Source organism: Brachyistius frenatus, unplaced genomic scaffold (genome assembly GCF_029030835.1).
Source record: "Brachyistius frenatus isolate BFR_SWC_R1_liver_20210118 unplaced genomic scaffold, ASM2903083v1 Contig_56, whole genome shotgun sequence".
Lineage (NCBI taxonomy): Eukaryota > Metazoa > Chordata > Actinopteri > Embiotocidae > Brachyistius > Brachyistius frenatus.
The window spans coordinates 791,818-812,916 of NW_027210655.1; the positions used below are offsets into that span (position 1 = coordinate 791,818).

At 45.5% G+C, this 21,099-nt stretch overlaps 2 protein-coding genes across 2 annotated transcripts in view; one reads left to right on the forward strand and one right to left on the reverse strand.

The window, feature by feature from the left end:
- The window catches only part of nav2a (neuron navigator 2a), a 111,979-nt gene extending 97,108 nt beyond the window's left edge, over nt 1–14,871 (forward strand). The window contains exons 23-40 of the mRNA XM_069705406.1: nt 679–702; nt 1,148–1,222; nt 3,640–3,723; nt 3,856–3,979; nt 4,675–4,949; nt 7,401–7,573; nt 7,675–7,828; nt 8,021–8,207; nt 8,369–8,469; nt 8,760–8,855; nt 9,034–9,208; nt 9,336–9,571; nt 10,334–10,485; nt 11,250–11,321; nt 11,417–11,613; nt 11,731–11,849; nt 12,268–12,468; nt 12,764–14,871. Of these exons, the coding sequence (XP_069561507.1) occupies nt 679–702; nt 1,148–1,222; nt 3,640–3,723; nt 3,856–3,979; nt 4,675–4,949; nt 7,401–7,573; nt 7,675–7,828; nt 8,021–8,207; nt 8,369–8,469; nt 8,760–8,855; nt 9,034–9,208; nt 9,336–9,571; nt 10,334–10,485; nt 11,250–11,321; nt 11,417–11,613; nt 11,731–11,849; nt 12,268–12,468; nt 12,764–12,889 (2,571 nt within the window). The 3' untranslated portion in view covers nt 12,890–14,871. The remainder of the gene's footprint in view (nt 1–678; nt 703–1,147; nt 1,223–3,639; nt 3,724–3,855; nt 3,980–4,674; nt 4,950–7,400; nt 7,574–7,674; nt 7,829–8,020; nt 8,208–8,368; nt 8,470–8,759; nt 8,856–9,033; nt 9,209–9,335; nt 9,572–10,333; nt 10,486–11,249; nt 11,322–11,416; nt 11,614–11,730; nt 11,850–12,267; nt 12,469–12,763) is intronic.
- A 945-nt stretch (nt 14,872–15,816) lies between these two features.
- On the reverse strand, nt 15,817–19,941 carry dbx1a (developing brain homeobox 1a). Its single transcript, XM_069705455.1, has 4 exons — nt 19,493–19,941; nt 19,247–19,348; nt 17,213–17,415; nt 15,817–16,504 (listed from the first exon to the last, which is right to left on the reverse strand). The coding sequence occupies exons 1-4, from the start codon at nt 19,869–19,871 to the stop codon at nt 16,205–16,207; spliced, it is 984 nt and encodes a 327-aa protein (XP_069561556.1). The 5' UTR covers nt 19,872–19,941; the 3' UTR covers nt 15,817–16,204.
- Nucleotides 19,942–21,099: the final 1,158 nt, after the last annotated feature.

Sequence of the window (21,099 nt, forward strand, 5' to 3'; positions counted from 1 at the left end):
CCACCTAAAAAAAAAAAAGGTGACGGGTTCAATGCTAAAAACAAACGCTCAGATAAAGTTGATGAAGTAAAAACATGAGCAGAGGGTGCTCCGGTGCCCGCCGAGGCCTGTTTTCATGTCAACGTTGGCCGTGTGCACGTTTCTGTGTTTTCGGTGAACGGCAGCAGGGCGTGTTCGTGCGAGCGCTGTCGTTTTATTGTTTGGTTTTTTTGTTTTGTTTGGTTTTTTTGCGTGCGCTTCACTCTGCCCGTATTTACATACCTGTCTTTTCTTACCATTGTTCACGTGCACAGCCCGCGCAGACAATGAGAGACGCACACACACACACACACACACACACACACACACACACACACACACACACACACACAGACACAGTGAAACGCCTTGAGGAGGACATCTCTGCTTTCCAGACATATTACACCAGACAATATCCTGCACAGTTTATACAGCTCCTTCCGGGGGTGGGGGGGTTTTGGGTGGAGGGGGTTGGGGTGGGGGGGGGGAACATGTGCAGCCTGAACTCCTGCAGATGAAAATCGCTCTTCTTCTATTTTTTTTTTTTTTCATTTGTTTAATTTTTTCATGAAAGTATTTCAGAATTCAGGCAGTATGTGCGTCTCGTGATTTTCTCCTGTAATTATTATTATTATTTTTTTTTTTTTTTTTTTTTTACAGAACGAGGAGAAGTCTCAGTCGGAGGTAAGCACCACCCCCACCCCACCCCATCGCCCCCGCCCCCTCACCACCTCCATCCTCTATCATTTCACTGCGTGCGGCGGCTGGACGTGTTGGAACATGGGGGGGGGGGGGGGGGGGGGAGGAGGCGTTTCCACCCTCGTGTCTTGTTTCACGTGTAACCGTATTGTGTCTGACCTTGTAAGAAAAAAAACAAAAAAAGTCTCTTGTTCCTGTGCGAACACCTGCGTACACCTGCATGTGCTCTCTTTTCTTTTTCTTTCCCTTCTCTCAACCTCGACCTATCAGAGCGTTTCATCTCGGAGCACCCCCCCCCCCCTCTCGTTTTTGTTTCTTCTTCATGTGTCTGCGTGCGTGTTTTTTTTTTATTTTATTTTTTTTTTTGATGGTATGTGCGCTTTTGTCTCGGGAGGTTTATTTTACGTCTTTTATTTTTTTATGTGCTCAGATCCGCAAGCTGCGCCGGGAGCTGGACGCCTCCCAGGAAAAGGTTTCCGCCCTGACGACACAGCTGAGCGCCAACGTAAGCGAACGAACACCAAAACACACGCCGTGAAAAGCTTTGCACGACACACAAAACACTGTCCTCCTTCCTGAACCTCTGTGTTGCGCCAGAAAAATGGCAATATTGGTCTTAAAAAACATTAAATAATGTTATGAAATCGCAGAAATGTTTTAGAATCCTGATTAAAACTAAATATTTTTGATTCTGACAGAGAAGTTTTAAGTGATGAGCTGAAAAATTTAAAGCTCCCAAAGAATTGAACTGCTGGATCTTTTAAAGCTGCAAAAATTCCAACTGTGGTGTAATTATTTAGTACAATTATTCCAATAGTCTAAAATAATTCGATAAATCACATCCATCAATCAATCTTCGTGTATTTGTTCATTTTGGCGCACTTCGAAGTGCTTCACGAATGATTGACAGGTCAATAATAAGACAGACAGTTATCGTAGACCAGAAAAATAACATTGATTTAAGGACAGTTTAAAAACCAGATTAAAAGGCAAATAAAACGGTTTCAAAAAAAAACAAAACACTTTGAGACCAAATGAGTTCAAGACTATAGAGACAATAGAAATGTACAATATAGAATAAAATGACAATAAGAGTGAGATAAGAACTAGAAACTAGAAAACAAGATTAAAAATGAGGTCCATGAAATGCATCGAAAATAATGAAATCATCAATACGCCTCGAGCAGAATAAAGTTTTACAACAAAAAAAAAAAAGTCCCCCCCCCCCCCCCAAAAAAAAAAATTTCCCACTCTTGTTTCTGTCACGCATCCGAGCGTTTCCCAAAACACAGGCGAGAACATTTACCCATCGCAGCTTTTAATCTTGGAGGGTGTCATTTTTGAAAAAAAAACATTTTAACAACCAGCAGGAAAAAAAAAAGAAAAAAAAATCTCTAAGCATCTGGAGACACGATTCCTTTCTGCCACCGTTTCCTCCACAAGTCTCGCCACGCTGCGCCTGTAATCTGTCAGAGCACGCCGGGCGGTTTTCCGCTGTGGATCGGTGGGGGCGGGAGGGTGGGCGGGTGGGTGGGCGGGTGTCTGATTACCGGGACCGGGCGCCCCCCCCCCCCAGATGTGGAGAACGATACAAGGAGGCGTGGCGCTGAAAGAAAACCGTAGACAGAAAAACACAGAGGGGTGGTTTGATGGCACAGCCACAGATACATGATGGATTACCTGAACGCACCACGACCCCCCCCCCCCCCCCATCCCACCACCGCCCCCTCCCCTCCCCCCCCTCCTCCTCCCAGGACGAGAATCAAAGAACATCTTGTGCTGCCAAAAGAAATCGGGCGTCAGTCAACGCTTTTTCCTCGACTCTCGCCCGTCTGCTGAGGCTGAACGCAGATACGGCGAAGGACGACCAGCGATCGCTCATCTTTAAACCAGCAGATCGGAGCGGAGTAACTCTGGAAGATCGCAGTTTTATTTTAATCCTATTTTTTGTCTTTTTTTCCCCCATGTCATTTTTGTTGTTGTTGTTGTTGTTGTTGTTGTTAATTCTTGCTTTGTCGTTAAACGTGCTTTCAGACAGAAAATCTTGTCAGATCAAGTTGGAATATTAAGAAAAATAAAATCACGCACACTGTGGTTAAAATGAGGTTTATCCAAACATTCGCTTTGGTTCGAGCTCCAACGAGTGGTTTTTTTGGTAGAAATGACGTCATGTTTTGGCTTCGGTGTTTGAAACGTGTCCACAGCGGATCATCGTTTATCACAGGGAAGGTTTATTATTTGGGTTTGGTTCTGTTTTCGTTTCGGTTATGAAGACGACTCGACTGATGTCCCCCCCAAAGTCAGAGATTTTGATCTTATTTTGGGCCAAGTCCTGAAATATCAGGGAATTTGGTTTGTCTGTTTACATTTTTGTAGCTAGTAGCTTAATCTGGTTCAGAGCATCTCCTCTCTGTTTGAGGTTAATTCATTCTGCACGTTGTCACTTAAATTTAAACTAAACTAAACCTAAAACTAAGTTAAACGAAATTTAAACAACTAAATTTAATTTAGCTTTACGTAACTAAACTAAACCTTAAACTAAACCTAAACTAAACTAAACCTTAATCTGAACTGAACTAAACCTTAAACTAAACTTAAACTAATCCTTAAACGAAACTAAACCTCAAACTAAACCAAAAACTAAACTTAAACTAATCCTTAAACGAAACGAAACCTCAAACTAAACCAAAAACTAAACTTAAACTAATCCTTAAACGAAACCTCAAACTAAACCAAAACTAAACTTAAACTAAACCTAAACTTAAATCTGAACAAAAAAACAACAACACTTATTGAGGCTGTGGTTTTGTTAAGTGTCGATGAAGCTCGACCGAGTCTCCTTTGGTTCCCACTTTACTTCGGGCTCTTTCAGTTTATTGCGACATCAATGTTCAGTATGTTTTCCTGTACTTGTGAGCGCAGGCTCACCTGGTGGCGGCGTTCGAGCAGAGTCTGGGCAACATGACCATCCGCCTGAAGAGCCTCACCCTGACGGCGGAGCAGAAGGTGAAAGCAAGCTCCTCCCGGTTAATTACAGACCGACAATCAAAGCGAACGTTCAAAGTCTCCGCAGACGATCTGCTGCTTTGATCCTCACCTGTTTTTTTTGTTTTGTTTTGTTTTGTTTTGTTTTTTTAGGACTCCGAGCTGAACGAGCTGAGGAAGACCATCGAGCTGCTGAAGAAGCAGAACGCTGTCGCCCAGGCGGCCATCAACGGCGTCATCAACACACCCGAACTGGCGCCGAAAGGAGAGCGGACAGGTAAACACAAACAATGAAAACACGACAGCAAGTCAAGAACGTGAAGGCCACACAGTTCACATTTTGAATTTCTGACACGATTTTAGGAGAAATGAATCTTTCGGGGTTTCCCCACAAAATTGGGATTTTCGTAAGAACGAAGGCAAAGAAGAAGTCTTGAACCACAAAGCAACTGAAACATTTCGGTAAAGTCTTGAAGTCGCGAGTCTCAGATGCACTTCGGGACATTTTATTTACCATCACCGGAGAAAAACCTCAAAAATATTTGGCACGTAAACAGACTTCTTAACCGTACTCGAGGTTATCAGCATATTAAAGCAGATGGATCCAATTTGTAGCATGTTTTTTATTTTATTTATTTGACCTTTATTGAGATCAAAATCTCTTCACCAAATTAACAAATTAAACATTAAAATGCAGCACGCACGACATAATATACAAAAAAAATCCACAATAAAACAGCGACATAATCTTAAGGAAAACAAAAACCACGTTCTTTAAGATGCTCTTAAATTCATCGGTGGGTACAAGCGTGCCAAATTTGAGATCCTTTTGTGGTGCGTTCAATGACCGAGGCGCAGAGTAGGAAAAATCAGTCTTTCCCCCCCCATATCTTGTCAGAACACAGACCTATTTAACGAAAGGCACGTAGCCGGTCATAAACGTGGTCTCCCCCTCGTCCTGTGTCTCCCCAGCCGGCAGCAACGGCAGCCCACAACAACACCACCACCCCCACCACCACCACCACCACCACCACCACCAGCAGCAGCACCACCACCACCAGCAGCACCAGCAGCAGCACCAGCAGCAGCAGCAGCACCACCAGCAGCAGCAGCAGCCGGACCTGCGCATCCGGAGGCAACACTCCTCCGACAGCGTCAGCAGCGTCGCCAGCGCAACCAGCCACTCCAGCGTGGGATCCAACATGGACGCCGACGCCAAGAACAAGAAGAAGAACAAGAAGAACTGGGTAAGAGGCCCGGGGACTGAAACATCTGGACTCGTGGTGGTGTGTATGTGCGTGTTGGTGTCACATGTTTGGTTTTCTCCCCTTCAGCCGTCTTTCAGTGGGGAAAAGGTGACTACACGAAGGATTTCCGTAGACTCAGACCGAACTACGACTTTGATTTTGGTGGTTTTGTGTTTGTTTTTGTTTTTTAGATCAAGAATACTAACAGTTTGGGTTAAAACGTGGCTGAATTTTGGTCGAAATAGTCGTCTCTCGATCTTTAAATCACCAAATCAAACTACTCGGTAGCGTGTAGTCCTAATTTTAGCACTTTTTTTTTATTTTATTTTTTACAAATAATCATTAAAAAAAACAAAACAAAAAAAACAACATCTGACATACTTTCACTCAACACTTCAAACTTTTCCTTTTGTGTCGTTGAAAGAGTTTTTCGTGCACCGGAGGAGGTCGAGTCAGAGACGACGACGTACGCAGCTTTCTCTTTTATTTTATTTTTTTTATTATTTTCCCCTCTCCGGTCCTCCCGTAGACCGAAACGACCCGTTAGCCCCTCTTGTGGCGTCGTCGTAATTTTAGGAAGAGCCTAAAAATAAAAAAGACGTTCCCGCTTTAGGTTACCGTGACAACAAGGACCGCCCTTGCTAGTTGCGCGTGCAGCCGTCTTGTGTTTTTTGTGTAGGTGAGACCCCACAAGAGAGTTTCCTCCGATGCAGGTGTGTGTGTGTGTGTGTGTGTGTGTGTGTGTGTGTGTGTGTGTGTGTGTGTGTGTGTGTGTGTGTGTATAATAATGGCTCTTTAGCTGCCTGGAAGTCGAGTTTAAAAACCGTCTCCTGTCTCGTTGGTTTTTAAATCTCCGTCCCCCCGTCCCCTCACACGTCAACACGCCGGAAACCCCGTATGAACTATGTGCTGTTTTGTCTCTCTGTCTTCCTTTTGCTTCGCTTCAATGTGGCAGGTCTATGAGGTAAGAGGCGGTACGCTGTGTGAGATGACAGAAACCAAAACGAAGTCTTAACACCTCCCTGAAACCTCTCGTAGGTTACTAACCGCTGTCCTTCCTCCTCCTCCACCTCCTTTTCCTCCTCCTCCTCCTCCTCCTCCTCCTGCCTCTGACACTGTCGAGCCTTTTTTTTCCTCTCCAGCACCGCTCCTAACCCCCGAAAAACTGCTCTTATGACACTCGAGCTCAGCGACATCACACGCTCAACGACGAGAGAGAGAGTGAAGGGTTCTCAGTGGAGTTCTCCATGTTGAATCAAATAATATGAAAGAAGTCGATTTTTGTAGATTTATGTATTTCTTTTTTCAGATTAGTACTAAAATTACAGTAAAAAAAAACAGGTGTTTCCTTGTTTCCCCCCCAAAAAAAGTTGGGACGCTGTGTAAAATGTAAAAAAAAAAAAATCCGAATACAATGATTTGCAAATCAGTTAAACTTCTATTTACCTGAAAATAGACCGAAGACAACTTATCAAATGTTAAAACTGAGAATAGGACGTTCTTATACCCTGTAATGGTACTGACCTGTTGCGAGTTGTTTAACCCGGTATTTCTTTGAAGCGTTACACAACTTTTAGAAGAATGGGACCACGTTTCACTTTCAAAACTCCACCAACGGGTCTCCTCAGATTTCCCACCCACACATTTACAGAGTGTTGTTAAAAGAAGAGGTGATGCGTAACGGTGGTTTGTCGAGAGGTGCCGCTGGCATCAAATTCAAAACGAGAATATACATTTTTCATAAAACACCAAAATTTCTCCATTTCAACATTTGCTATTTTGTCTTTGTTCTATTTTTTCAGTTAAATATTGGTTTACAGGGTTTTATAAAAAAAAAATTGCATTCTGTTTTTTATTGACTTTTCACACAGCGTCCCAACTTTTTTGGGAAACGGGGTTGTAGAGGAGAAAATTCAGAGGGAAAAAGAGTCCCTCTGAGTTTAACAAAATAAGAGTGAATGTGTTGCGAATTATAATGTAATGACATAATTTGCGGTCGTACAGTCTGCTTTGTTCAGGTGTCCAAAACATTAGGAGGAACATCCAGAATTTTCATCCGTTATCTTCTCATGATTTTATCTTGTTTTTTCATATTAAAAAAAAAAAAAAAACGATGACGCCATTCCTCTTTTATTTTGAAAAATATAGAAACACTGGGCCGTGAATATAAATAAATCAAAAGCTAGACACTCAATGTTTCTTGTAAACATAACACTCGTTTGTGTTCAGAGCTGCAGCTCTAAGCGTCATACGACAGTTTACCCACAATCCCCTTTCTCTCCCTGTGACTCACTTGCACTTTTTCTCAGCTGTTTTCCTCCACTCCCCCCCACCCCCCGCCCGACACACTCCTCTTCCTCCTCTTCCTCCCACTGTGTTCTCAGTAAACCTCACCTGTTCACCGTCTCTGTCTCTCTCTCTCTCTCTCTCTCTCTGTTTTTCCACCTGCAGCTGCGAAGCTCCTTCAAACAAGCGTTCAGCAAGAAGAAGTCTCCCAAGTCGGCGTCTTCTCACTCCGACATCGAGGAGATGACCGACTCGTCGCTGCCGTCGTCGCCCAAACTGCCTCACAACGGCACCTCGGCCGCCGGCCACATGCTCAGGAACACGCACTCCAACACGCTGTACGTAAAACGACTCGGGTGTTTTTCGCGCGGACGAAATAAAACAACAACAACAACAACAAAACGTGCTCGATTTACAGTATTTGACGTCTTCGAACCAGGTTGTCGGAGTGTTTGGACGGCGAGGCCGAGACGGTGATGCAGCTGCGCAGCGAGCTCAGGGAGAAGGAGATGAAGCTGACCGACATCCGCCTGGAAGCTCTCAGCTCCGCCCACCAGCTGGACCAGCTCCGAGAGGCCATGAACCGCATGCAGGTCCGCAGATACACACCGCACACGCACACACACACACACACACACACACACACACACACACCTCACAGTAAAGGAGAAAATCAGCACCGAGTCGCAGATGGTTGCAAAAATAACTTCTGTTCTATGAAGCAGCTGACGGGGATTTTACATTTGGGATTGGTTTTTTTTTGTTTCTTTTTTCTTTTTGCGCAGGTGGAGATCGAGAAGCTGAAAGTGGAGAACGACCGTCTGAAGGTGGAGAATCACAGCAGCAGGTTGGGCTCCCAGGCCTCCGTCTCCTCCCCACCTCCCCCCCACGCGCACGGCCCGACCCCGGCGTCCGGCCCGGGGCTCTCCCAGCACAGCCTCAACCTCACCACCAGCGAGTCCACCAGCCTGGGTAAGACACGGGACGCGGATGGCAAAGAAGACGTCGAGACGGCGTTATTTCTTCATTTACATCTGCCATTAACTCACGTATTTAACATTTAAAATGATTCTATGCATAAGACCGGCCGTGGAGAAATCATAGGGAACTGAAAAACCTCCCCTTCCTGTCAGACATGCTGCTGGACGACACCGGGGGAGAGGGAGGGTTGAGGAAGGAGGGACGGCACGTGAAGATCGTCGTCAGCCTGGAGGAGGACCGCAAGTGGGGCGAGGTGAGACCCGACGGGAAAAATACGATCAAGACTATTATACGATTAAGTTATTTTCTAATTAATGATGGGAAGAAGGAGAGACTTCCGCTAACAACACCGAGATAACTCGTGGGAAAATAATTATTGACTTAGGATTTTATGAGAGCCGACCTCTAGTGGCACTCGGTGGTACTACAGCTTAAGGCATCAGCCTCCTTTTTCAGACCCGGAAGATACGAACACTTTTATATCCAGTCCTATAGTCGGGTCTTTAAAGCCATCTGTCATCCGCCCCCCCCCCACCATCACAGGAGAGCCGACCTCGGCATTTCCTGATCGGCTGCATCGGCGTGAGCGGAAAGACTAAGTGGGACGTCCTGGACGGTGTGGTCCGACGGCTTTTCAAGGTAAAACTGAAGCACTGGAATCAAATAACAAGACACTGCATCTATGTTGGCAGTGATATTTATGAATTTAGAACAGCGGAAAACACGAGCTGGTATAATCTTTAAAAAGCTTCAGAACAATTACTGAATTTGAGTCCTTAAAAAAGTGTCTAAATGCCGAGCTCTGCGTGTCCGACAGGAGTACATCACCCACGTGGACCCGGCCAGCCAGCTGGGCCTGAGCTCCGACAGCGTGCAGGGTTACAACATCGGGGACATCCATCGGCCCAGCGGCCGCAGCGCCGCCCACACGCCCGAGCTGCTGCCCTGCGGCTACCTGGTGGGAGACAACACCATCAACATCCAGCTCAAAGGTAAATAAATAAATACATTTAAAAAAATAGATCAAGTAACTGGACCAAAGAAATTCAGAAGCAGCTATTGGATGTGTTCAATTTTGAATCAACTTTGACGTGCGTGTGCGTGTGCGTGCGCGTCCAGGTGTGAGCAGCGAGAACGTGGACTCGCTGGTGTTCGACACGCTGATCCCGAAGCCGATGCTGCAGCGCTACGTGTCGCTGCTGAAGGAGCACCGGCGCGTCATCCTGTCGGGCCCCAGCGGCACGGGGAAGACCTACCTGGCCAATCAGCTCTCTCGACACCTGCTGCTGCTGGAGGGCCGACCTCTGACCCCCAACGCCATCGTCACTTTCAACGTGGACCACAAGTCCAGCAAGGTAAAAAAAAAAAAAAGACAGGAAAAAGTGACAGATGAAAGACGGTACAATAAAACGGTTTTAGCGGACGACTAACGAGTTTGGAGTTAAAATTTGAATTTATCAGACGTGCAGACTTTGGATTGTCTCGGTTTCTATTGCTCGAAACTCAACGTTAAAATGGACTTTTGTATAAGTGGAACTTCATTTTGTTTCACTTTCAAATGAATTACAAATTTCATATTAGAGTTATAGGAACTGTAAGAAATACCTGTTAAAGAAGTGACCCACTGTTAGATAGATAGATAGATAGATAGATAGATAGATAGATAGATAGATAGATAGATAGATAGATAGATAGATAGATAGATAGATAGATAGATAGGTAGGTAGGTAGGTAGGTAGGTAGGTAGGTAGGTAGGTAGGTAGGTAGGTAGGTAGGTAGGTAGGTAGGTAGGTAGGTAGGTAGGTAGGTAGGTAGGTAGATAGATAGATAGATAGATAGATAGATAGATAGATAGATAGATAGATAGATAGATAGATAGATAGATAGATAGATAGATAGATAGATAGATAGATAGATAGAAAAGCAAATACACATCATGCGTTAAGTTGAAAATGATTTCATAAGTTCCTCGAAGTCGATTAAAGTGAGAGAAAGTCGGTGTAACCTGTAAATTGATACCTCCAGAAAATGAAGGTCAATTATAGCAAAGAACTTCAAGACCGACTGATTGAGTCGTGAACGTAAAGCCACGTACCGATGTGTCTCCGCGTCTGCAGGAGCTGCGTCAGTACCTGTCGGGTCTGGCCGAGCAGTGCAGCAGCGTGGCGGCGGCAGACTGCCCCCTGGTGGTCATTCTGGACAACCTGCACCACATCAGCTCCCTGGGAGAGATCTTCAACGGCCTCTTCAACTGCAACTACCAGCACTGGTCAGCACGCACGCACACACACACACACGCACACACACACACACACACACACACACACACACACACACACACACACACACACACACACACACACACACACATCCATATGCACAATCCTGCTAAAGATTCATTTTTGATTGACTATGGATACACGTCCACAGCATTAATAATCAATAGGGACAAAATATGTGAAAAATATGGTACAACCCGGTTTCCTAAAAAAAGTTGGGACACTGTGCACGATATATCAATAAAAACAGAATGCAATGTTTTGAAAATCACCTAAACCCATATTTAATTGCAAATAGACCAAAGACAACGTGTTGAAACCGAAAAAAATAAAAAAAAAATGTGGTAGTGTTTCTTCTTTTCTTTTCTTTTTTTAATTCACGCTCATTTTGAATTTGATGGCAGCAACACCTCTCAAAAACAGGTTTGCATCATTTCCCCTTTTAACGACACTCTGTAAAACATTTGGGAACTGAGGAGACTCCACTTTCTGGAGTTTTGAAAGGGAAATGTGGTCCCGTTCTCGCCCGATCGAGGAGTTCAGCTGCTCAACAGTTCAGGGTGTCCTTTGTCGTATTTTTTTTTTTTTTTGTGCATCGCATGATGTTTTTATTTACACTTTACACAGGGTGCCAACTTGTTTTTTGGAGGGGGGGGTGGAAAAAGGGAAAGTTGAACATGACGGACGGATGTTCCCCCCCGATGACGCACACAGAAATAAGCGTGTTGGTTTTTTTTCCCCCGCTCTTTTTCAGCCCTTACATTATCGGCACCATGAGCCAAGCCACGTCATCGGCGCCCAACCTGCAGCTTCACCACAACTTCAGGTAAATTCTCCTCCGCCCTCTCGGAGCGTTTTGGATTTGCTTTTTAACCCGCGGGGACATCCCCGTCGAGCCGCTGACGTCTCGTCTCCGGTCAGGTGGGTGCTCTGCGCCAACCACATGGAGCCCGTCAAAGGTTTCCTCGGCCGCCACCTGAGGAGGAAGCTGATCGAGACGGAGATCGGCAGCCGGACGCGCAACACGGAGCTGGTGAAGATCATCGACTGGATCCCGCGGGTCTGGCACCACCTCAACCGCTTCCTGGAGACGCACAGCTCCTCCGACGTCACCATCGGTAAGGACACGACGCGCCGTTAAAGAAAGATCGGTTCAAATTTTTAAAAAATATATATATATTTTTTTTTAAAAAGAGTCAGCGGGTGTTTGACCTTTTCTGCTCCGCCGCCCGCAGGACCTCGCCTCTTCCTGTCGTGTCCCATGGCCGTGGAGGGGTCCAGGGTTTGGTTCACCGATCTGTGGAATTACTCCATCATCCCGTACATGCTGGAGGCCGTACGGGAGGGACTGCAGGTAACGGAAACAAAGATGGAGGACAGGTCGGGCGCCGACGAATGAACCGATTTTTTGTATTTTTTGTATTTTCGATCGATGTGACTCAACATCAGCGGACGTCTAAAGGATCCACCTGACGCGTTATATCTTCTGTTGGAATGATAGATTTGTTCAGATTAAAGCTTTTTAAAGGCGCCCGGGTTGTGTTCATCAAAGAGGAATGGATTCGATTTCTATTTATAATCTATGAGATTTAATTAGCAGCTATTTACCAAAAATTCTACCTTTTGAAAGAGAAATGAGGAAAAGCAGGAATTTGTTTCTCTTCGGCAAAAAAAAGATAAAAGAAACTTAGTGATGCTGAAATTGAAATATTGCAGTTAATGACAACAAACCTCCATGTTTCACCGTCTCTCTCTCTCTCTCTCTCTCGTAGCTGTACGGCCGCAGGGCGGCGTGGGAGGACCCGGCCGCCTGGGTGATTGACACCTACCCGTGGTCGGCGACGCCCCCTCCGGGCGACTGGCCGCCGCTCCTGCAGCTCCGCCCGGAGGACGTTGGGTTCGATGGCTACTCGGCCCCGAGAGAGGGCGTCAGGAAGGAGCCGCCGCAGAGCGACAGCGACGCCGACCCGCTGGTGAGCAAAAACACGCACACGCACACGCACACACACACACACACACACACACACGCACACACACACACACACACGCGCGGATAAGAACCGCCAGTTCATTGTAGTATCTGTTACGGCCGAGCAGCAACCAGCAGCGACGTCACCCGTCGGTTTGTGAACGGCCTTCACTAAGTTCCAAGCGGTTCGGAGCAGGAAGTGACCATATTTGGACGAGCTCGGTCCAATAGCTCCAACGGTCTTATTTTCTAATTGACGACGGGATTGTTTTCTCTCTGACACTCGTCTCTGCCGACAGATGAACATGCTGATGCGTCTGAAGGAGGCGGCGACGTCGTCGAGCCCGCAGAGCTACGACAGCGACTCCAACAGCAACAGCCACCAGGACGACGTCCTGGACTCGTCGCTGGAGTCCACCTTGTGATGGCTTCTCGAACCGTAATAAGAGAACTATTCTCGCTGAGAGAACGTCTTGTTGAGAGCTTTTTTTTTGTTCTTTTTTTTTTTCACGCCACAAAATCCAGCCACCTTAATTTGGGTGCAGGTAACCCAAATATTTAAGGAAGGAAAAAAAAAAAACATTTCAGTAAAAAAAAAAGAAAAACGGTCATCAAAACTTTCTACTGCGCTGTTTTTTTTTTTGTTGTTGTTGTTTTTTTTTCACCGCTGTGGCCCCGTGGCTCCGCTGACAGGAGCCTGACTTCTTACGTAACAGAGAATAAAAGCACACAGCCTGTTGGTGAGGCGTCAACATCATCATCATCATCATCATCAGCAGCAGCAGCAGCCATCAGTTTAATTCAACACCAGCCAGGAGGAGTCCTCCATCCTCCTCCTGAGGCGACACAGCTCAGCTGCAGTGCACCGGAGCCGCCTGCAGAGGGCGACGCGGGCCCCTCGTCTCCGGAGCAGCTCCGGTGGCTGCTGGACAGAGGGACGGACGGACGGATGGACGGACGGAGTCGCCCGTGTGACTGCCGGAGGATGAGTCGAGCCAAAGTGAATGTTAACGCCCGATCTCACTTCAAAATACCGCTCAGATCTTTGGTTTTTCCAAATTTGACAAATTCAATGTCAAAGCCGCAATTCGGAGAGCGGAAAAAATCTAGTCCACAAAAGACACTCTCAAGAAAGCACAATTCAGAAAGACGTCCTGCAGGTTATTGTGGATAAAAAAAAACAATGAGAACTGGTGGGTTTCTTTCTGCTAATACAGAAGGAAGACATTGTAAAAAAAAAAATTTGCATTGTCCAAGTCAGTGGTTAAAAAAAAAAAAGTCCAAATCAAGGAAACAAGACTCAAACAAAAAAAAAAAATGACTCCCCACAATTATTCGCTGATTCTTTCATTTCACTTTCTGGAGTTGAGGCGCTTTTTCATTGAGAACCTTCAGAGCTGAGAAAACAGGTTGTTCCACCGAAACGGTTCCTTTTAGAAACAAAGAAGAATTTACTATTGGCTAAAACACAGAGCTGTTAACAACAGTCACTAAAAGAGAAGCTGGTCTCGTCCTGCACAACATACACAGACGAGGACAAAATCTCATTGTCAATAAAAACCCGTGTTTCTTTGTCATTTCTTTGAGAAAAAAAGAAAAGAAAACAAAAAAACAAGCGCCGACTGCATTCACTCTGGCTCCATTTGCCCTTTTCACTCCTTTATTCCAGTTTGAGATGATGTCATATACGCGTTGTAATTTCCACCAATAACGCCCTTAATAATCCTTTTCCAGACCCCCCCCCCCCCCCCCGTCGTCGTTCCCCCCAATGCAGGCTGTTGTAGCACAATTTTATTCTATTTTTTTTTTTTTTTTTTGGTGCTTCTGGAACTGAACTCTTTAACAAAACAAATGCCTTACTCTTTTTCTAACAGACGACGTGCATTAAGCCGATTTTATTTTATTTTGTCTAAAAAGTGGCTGTGACACTTAAACAGGGCTCCGAGTCGGCGCTTTTCCTCGTCGGGGCGACGTCGACCCCAAAACTCTCGTCATATCGATCACCGGTGCCGTTGGGGGAGGGGAGGGGAGGGGAGGGAGGGGGGAGTGAGAAGCTGTCGCTTACTGGGTGTTTTTCTTTTTCTTTTCTTTTTTCCTCGTTGTTGTTGTTGTTGTTGTTGTTGTATGCACGTAGGTACGACGCGGCGCTGAGAAGCTGCTGTAAATATTCGGAAAAGAAAACAAATATTTTGGGTTTTTTTTTTTTTCGGTGCTTGAAAATCAGAAGCTGTCGCAGGTTGAGGGAAAGTTTAAAGATGTGATTTTTTAATTTTTTTTTAATTTTCTCTTATACCTCATTCTCATCCTTGAACTGCGCTCTCGCCACGCTTTATTCGTCTTGTTTTCGATTACGCGCGATTTGCGATGAACAAAAATGGTCATAACAAACTAATTAAGCGGGAGGGGGGGGAAACGAGTGTATATGCTGCTTTGTTTATAGTGATATAATTAATCAGAGGTTTAAAGTTATAAAAAAAAAAAAAAGGTCCTTGTGGTTGAATGATGATGATGATGATGAAAAAAACAGTTGTTTCCATGGTTTTAAAAAAAAAACAATATTCTACTTTTTTTTTTTTTTTAAATTATTATTATTATTATTTGTTTTGAACCTCGCAGGCTTCCTTCTCTTTCAGTGTTTTTTGTCACCGATCCTATGCAACCTTCATTCTGATCTCCAAATGGAAACCGAAAGACGAATGTGGTTTTTTTTTTGTGTGAAGACTTTTTCGGATTTTGTGGCCGATGTCTCATTACGTCATCATGTGTCGTCGTCCCCCCCTACGCCCCCCGTCTCCCATCCTCCTCCCCCCCCCCGCCCCGCCCCGCCCTGTTACTGTCCCTCGTAAGCACAAAGATCCTGTCTTGTCTGTGTAAAAGCCTGCTCAGAGAGGTGCGGATGTTGTCGAAAGCATTTTATTACTCACAAAAAAAAACTCGATGAATGTTTAGCCTTCTTAGATAATGTACATTTTTTTCTTTTTTTTCTTTTTTTTATATGTAACATAACTTTTGTAAATACTTGATTACCTTGCAGGATTTTTGATGACTTTTTTCTAGCCGATTTGTTACAGCATACTTGAAAAAGGAGTATTTTGTGTACAGTCTCTTTACATCAGAGCAGATCGTCGCTGGTCTGCCCAGGGCTCGGAGAATTTAATCTGATATCACTGTACTAGTCTTAAGTTATTGTGATTCAATAAAATTAATGATTATTTATGATTGAATTTTTGTCAAACACGTTTTTTTTTGTTTTTGTTTTTTAAAACAACCACACAAACCTGACTTGGAATTGTTTACAAGTTTTATTTGGTATTTGTACAAAAAAAAAAAAGAAAAAAAAAGTGTGAAATAAACATATTTACAGCACATAATACAACATACTTATTAAACAAATTCATATAAATTATTAACGAAATAGCTACATTTTTTTTTTTTTCAATAAACAACTCTATTCGATGTCAAGGTAAAAGTAACTCAATATTTCTTGGCATAAAATTTCCATACAATAATTGTACAAAAACACTGTACAATTGAACAAAGCTGTGCAAAACAGCAAACCGGGATCCTGTCCAGCGCGCATGCGCAGAGGAAGCGACAAAACATGAGTGAAACTTTCCTTTTTTTTTTTTTGTAATAGTGACATTTTGTGGAATCTTGTTTCAAATCTGCTCACAGTCTCATAAAAACAAATGGTGGGGTTATATCTCTGTTTGTTTTTTGTTTTTGTTGTTTTTAATAAATTAAGATACTGTTATTTCTTCTTCGTCTGACTCTGAGAAGTCCGAGTGCTTGCTGGAGAGAGACGGGGAGGAGACGCTGGACCCCGCCGCCCTCATCCTGGCTCTCCGAAACGCCTCTTCCTCCTCCTCCTCCTCCTCCTCTTCCTCCTCGGCGGAGGACTTCTTGCCCACGTCGCTGAGGTCCGGGTGCGGGTTGGCTTTGGTGGGCAGCGTCTGCTCGCGGCAGCCACCGGACGACAGCAGCTCGCGCTCCTTGGAGTTCCTCCACTTCATCCGCCGGTTCTGAAACCAGATTTTCACCTGCAGGCGGAAGAAAGGACAAAAAAATAAATAAATAAATAAATGAATGAGTGGAAAAGTTTTTGTGGCAGGTGGCACTGAAGGTAAAAAAAAAAAAAATAATAATAATAAAAAAGGGGCGGGGCCTTCATTTAGTGACGTTTACATATGGGGCTACCTGCAGGAGGGTGGAGGAGAGGAGGAGGAGGGGAGGGGGGGGGGAGGTGCAGGTTTGCAACTGTTGATTCATGCCAGCTGAGTGAGGGAGGTGCACACCTTGCTCCATGCAGGCACGCAGGAAAACCGGTAAGTTTATTTTTTAAACATATATTAATGTTTTCTATCATCCGGTTGGACTATGTGTGTCATGATTGTTGTGTGTGTGTATATATATATAAATATATATATAAATATATATATATATATATATTACAGACCTGCATTTCCGGTTGGGCTTAAAGCACGACAGTAAATCGACGTAGTAGGGTTGTTGTTGTTGTTTTTTTAGATTACGTAGTTTTTAACAAGGAGTTTCTATGTTTTAATATATATTAAATAAACGGATGTTTAATACAGTTCACACCGGGGGCTCAGTCGCTGCACTTGTGGCGGAGTTATTTCGCGTGTTTTTTTTGTTTGTTTTTGTGTTAAGCTCGTGGCTCTGCAACAACAACAACAACAACAACAACAACAGCAGCAGCAGCAGCAGCTGCAAGCCTTGAAACGTACCTGTGAGTCTTTGAGGCCCAGTTTGGACGCCAGTTTCTTCCGGTCGGGTTTGCTGATGTATTTCTGCTTCTGGAACATTTTCTCCAGAGCTTTGCGCTGCACGTCGGAGAACACGGCCCTCCTCAGCATCCCCCTACGGGGTTTCCCTCTGGCCGCCAGGGGCCACGAGAAAGTCCCCGGGATGGGAACGACGGATGTCGACGCTGCAAATGCAAAAAGTAGAATTTTTTATTTATTTATTTATTTTTTTAAACAACCGTTCAAATTATATTTACTGATTTTATACAAAAAAAAAATTAAAAACAAAAAAAAGAACTTAAAACCCACTTAAACACCAGGTTATTATTGGTTTTATTTTTTGGAAACCGCGCGCGCGATACGTTCTCTACGGGTATTTATTTATTTATTTTTTTGTTGAGTGAAATGGCACGAGGTGACTAATTAGCACATTGGCCGGTCCCCCAGCCGCATTGGTATGGTAAAGAGGTAGTATATCCCCTTTTTAAGGAACCCCTGGGAGGGGGCGGATAGAGGAGTTAATAAACCGTGAACGGTAATTGTGTAGTAATGAACTAACGCAGAAAAGACTCTGGACAGGCGGCGAAGGCCATATATTATCTCCACAAAGGGAGATTTACACTTTCAAACTAACACACACACACACACACACAACCCGCATACCAGAATACTGATGCCCGGAGGAGGAGGAGGAGGAGGAGGAGGAGGAGGAGGGTGAAGAAGAAGAAGAAGAGTGGAGGGGAATGGCGCATTTTTTTTTTCTTCTTCTTCTTCTTCTTTTACGTGCCCTCAAATCATTTTCATTAAATGAACACGAAAAGCTATTCAGGACGCTGGAGTTGTTTTGTTGAGGCATTCAGCCGGAGCGCCTGAAAAGGACACCCCCCCCCTCCCCCCAGCCCCCTCCGCCGCCCAGCCTCGCCACCCCCCCCCCACCTCCCAAAAAAAAAAAAAAAAAAAAAGATCTCCATTATGATTTGTCTGAATGAAAGCAATGGGACGAGCGACTTTATAGACTTTTCTAAGAGATTATTTCTTTTATCTCAACTCGTTGATTGCCCCCCCCCCCCCCCCGGTTGGAGAATAGAGGAACGTTTAAGGCACTGAGAGAGTTTTTTTTTTTTTTTTTTTAGGTATGTGTGAGGAGGGAGTGAGGAGGTGGGGTGGGGGGGGGAGGGGAGTTGGAGGATTGGAGGTCAGTGGTAACCTATCCGATATGGGGATATATAAAAGTTTGCGTTGCTTCCAAATTTCCCACAGGACACTTTCTCCTCCGCGCGCACACTGCTGACTTGGGATAGCCCCCCCCCCCCCCCCACCCCCCTCCGCGTGCGTCCAGCGGAACAACGACGCGCTATGTGGTCTTGTGAGAATATTGAAGACGCTCAATAGCGCCTAATAGGGAAATTAGTGCATGACTGGTTCACGCCTTTTAGGCCCGCCTGGTAAAAGTCACTCTCCGGGAGTTGTGTGGGTGTTTTCTTTTTTTTTGTTGTTTTTTTTGTTGTTTTTTTTTTTTTGGCCCTGGTGGGAGCTGACCAAATTGGTCACGGTGCTGTGGGGTGGCCCCCCGGGCGCTGTGGGAAAACGCAGGGCCGGTGGAAATGCCAAAAAAAAAAGAAGAAAAACGCCCCCCAATGGGAAGCAAAAAAAAAAAAAAAAGGGGGGGGGGGGAGAGGGTGGGAGGGGGGGGACTATAACTCGCCACCCCGCCTCAAATTTAGAGCGTGACGATTTGGGATAATTGGTTAATTAGGGTTGGTGGGTGGGTGGGTCCGGGCAGGGGCCAGAGCCAGCAGCCCCCCCCCCCCTCCCCATCCCATTAATAAGACAGTGATTTCTTCTTTTCTGGCTGGTTTGTCCCCTTTTCTGCTTCTATTTCAGTTTAGAATATATGACCGGGAGGGGGAGGAAGAGGTGGGGGGGGGGGTGTTTTACATTTAAATGAAATTAGTACGGACTGAACTCTAAAAAGGCTCGAGGAGACGCATTCCGGAAGGAAGAAGAAGTGCATACCTGGGAAATAAGGTGTCCTGAAGATGGGGTGGAAGGTTCCGTCGAAGCAGGGGACGTGGAAGGTCTTTGCGTGCAGGCCGTGGAATGTGTGGTGGGAGGACGCTGCGGAGGAACATCACGCAATGTTAGACAACACGCACACACCACAGCAGTGATTTCAAAAAAGAAAAAAAAAAAAAGTGAATGAATACACACACGCACGCACGCACGCAACAGGTGGAAACAGGACGATGTGTGTGCGCTCACCGGTCTTTGGCGAGGGTGCGAGGATGGCGCTCACTCCAAACTTGAGAAAACTCGGGTCCTTGCTGCTCGGCACCGACGTCTTCGGCGAGCACGACTCGCGCGTCACCGCGGCGGTAGCCGACGCGCGCTCCACAGGTGCGCCGCGGAAGGGGGCGGCGGCGGCGGCGGTGGTGGTGGTGGTGGTGGCCGTGGGCAGCGAGGCGCCCGCAGTCCGGTTTATGAAGGCGGCGGGGCGGCTTATCCGAAGCAGGTCCTCCACTAGGAAGCTGGAGTGGGTCGGGAAGGCGGACGGCAGCGTCTGGTGGAGCGGCAGAGCCACGGCGGGCCGGTACAGCCCCGGGTAGAGGGCAGGAGGCGCGAGGACACTTGGGATCATCATGGTCCCGGTTCAACAGAAAGAAGAAGAAAAAAAAAAAAAAAAAAGTCAGTGCGTGGAAAGCGAAATACTCCTCGTGTCGGCTGGGAGAGAATCAGTCGTGTGAATGGCTGCGAACTCCTCTGGTTTCCTCACTCTGGGGAGAGGAGTTTTATAGCGAGCCGCTCCCCCCCCCCCCTTACCCACCCACCCACCCACCCACCGGCCCTCCTCTCGGGGCTGACAGCCTCAACAATGGGGCTCAACAAAGTTCTCCACATGGGTCGCTTTCATGCCGCATCCCCCGGCACGCCGATTGGCCGGGCCACGCAATTTATGATTGCATTAGACTTCATAAGTAAGCAATACACAATGTAGGGAGCACAAAAGAGGCTCAGTCATCAATTTTGCATGTTGACCACTTTCCTTTCAGTTTGTTTTGTTTGGCAGAGGCAAGCGGCCTAATTAAAGAGCAATCTTTAGATTCAGCCTTTTATGTTGGGACTTTAATGAGTTCTTAAAAGATACTTTATTCTTTTCTTTTCACAGAGACCTTCTGTTATACAGCAGAGAAGAAGAAAAAAAAAGCTCAATTATTCTTTTATTCTTTTCTCTTTTTTTTTATTTTTTTGTTTTGTTTAGAAAAGCACAAACAAGACACCTATAGACAGATGCAAACAGGTTTTCAACTTTCAGTGTTTCTTGATGAATCTAAATCGCTGGGAGCCGCAGACGTTGAGCAGCATCTCAAATGTAAATGAGTTTTAGGGTTTCATGGGATTCTCAACACTCAATCTGGCCCTCCGTCATGGAATAATGTCTTAAACGGATTTCTGCTATCAAAACGCTTTAACAGATGTGTTAAATATCACTCTTTTCGCGCAGGCCTCATTCAAGCGCGCACAAGCCGCAGCTCAGCGCGCACATAGGAGAAGTGTGCGGCCTGAGCGGCGCGCCCATGATCCTGTTAACCATGAACTAACTGTCACCCTCAGCTGCGGAGGAGGCGCCCCTCGGCCTTTCTCTCTCTCTCTCCCTCTCTCTCTCTCTCTCTCCCTCTCTCGCCTTCAAAAAAAAAAAAAAAAAAGCCCTAAGGAATAAAAAAAGAAGCTTTATTTCTAAAGACGGTTTTGTTCTGCTATTTTAACCGGCTGAATAAAAGTGCATCTGTGATTTGATTTAAAACGCATTCATATGAGCGGACACTGAGACCCCCATATAAAACTCTTATTAAAGCGACTTGGAGCCTGAT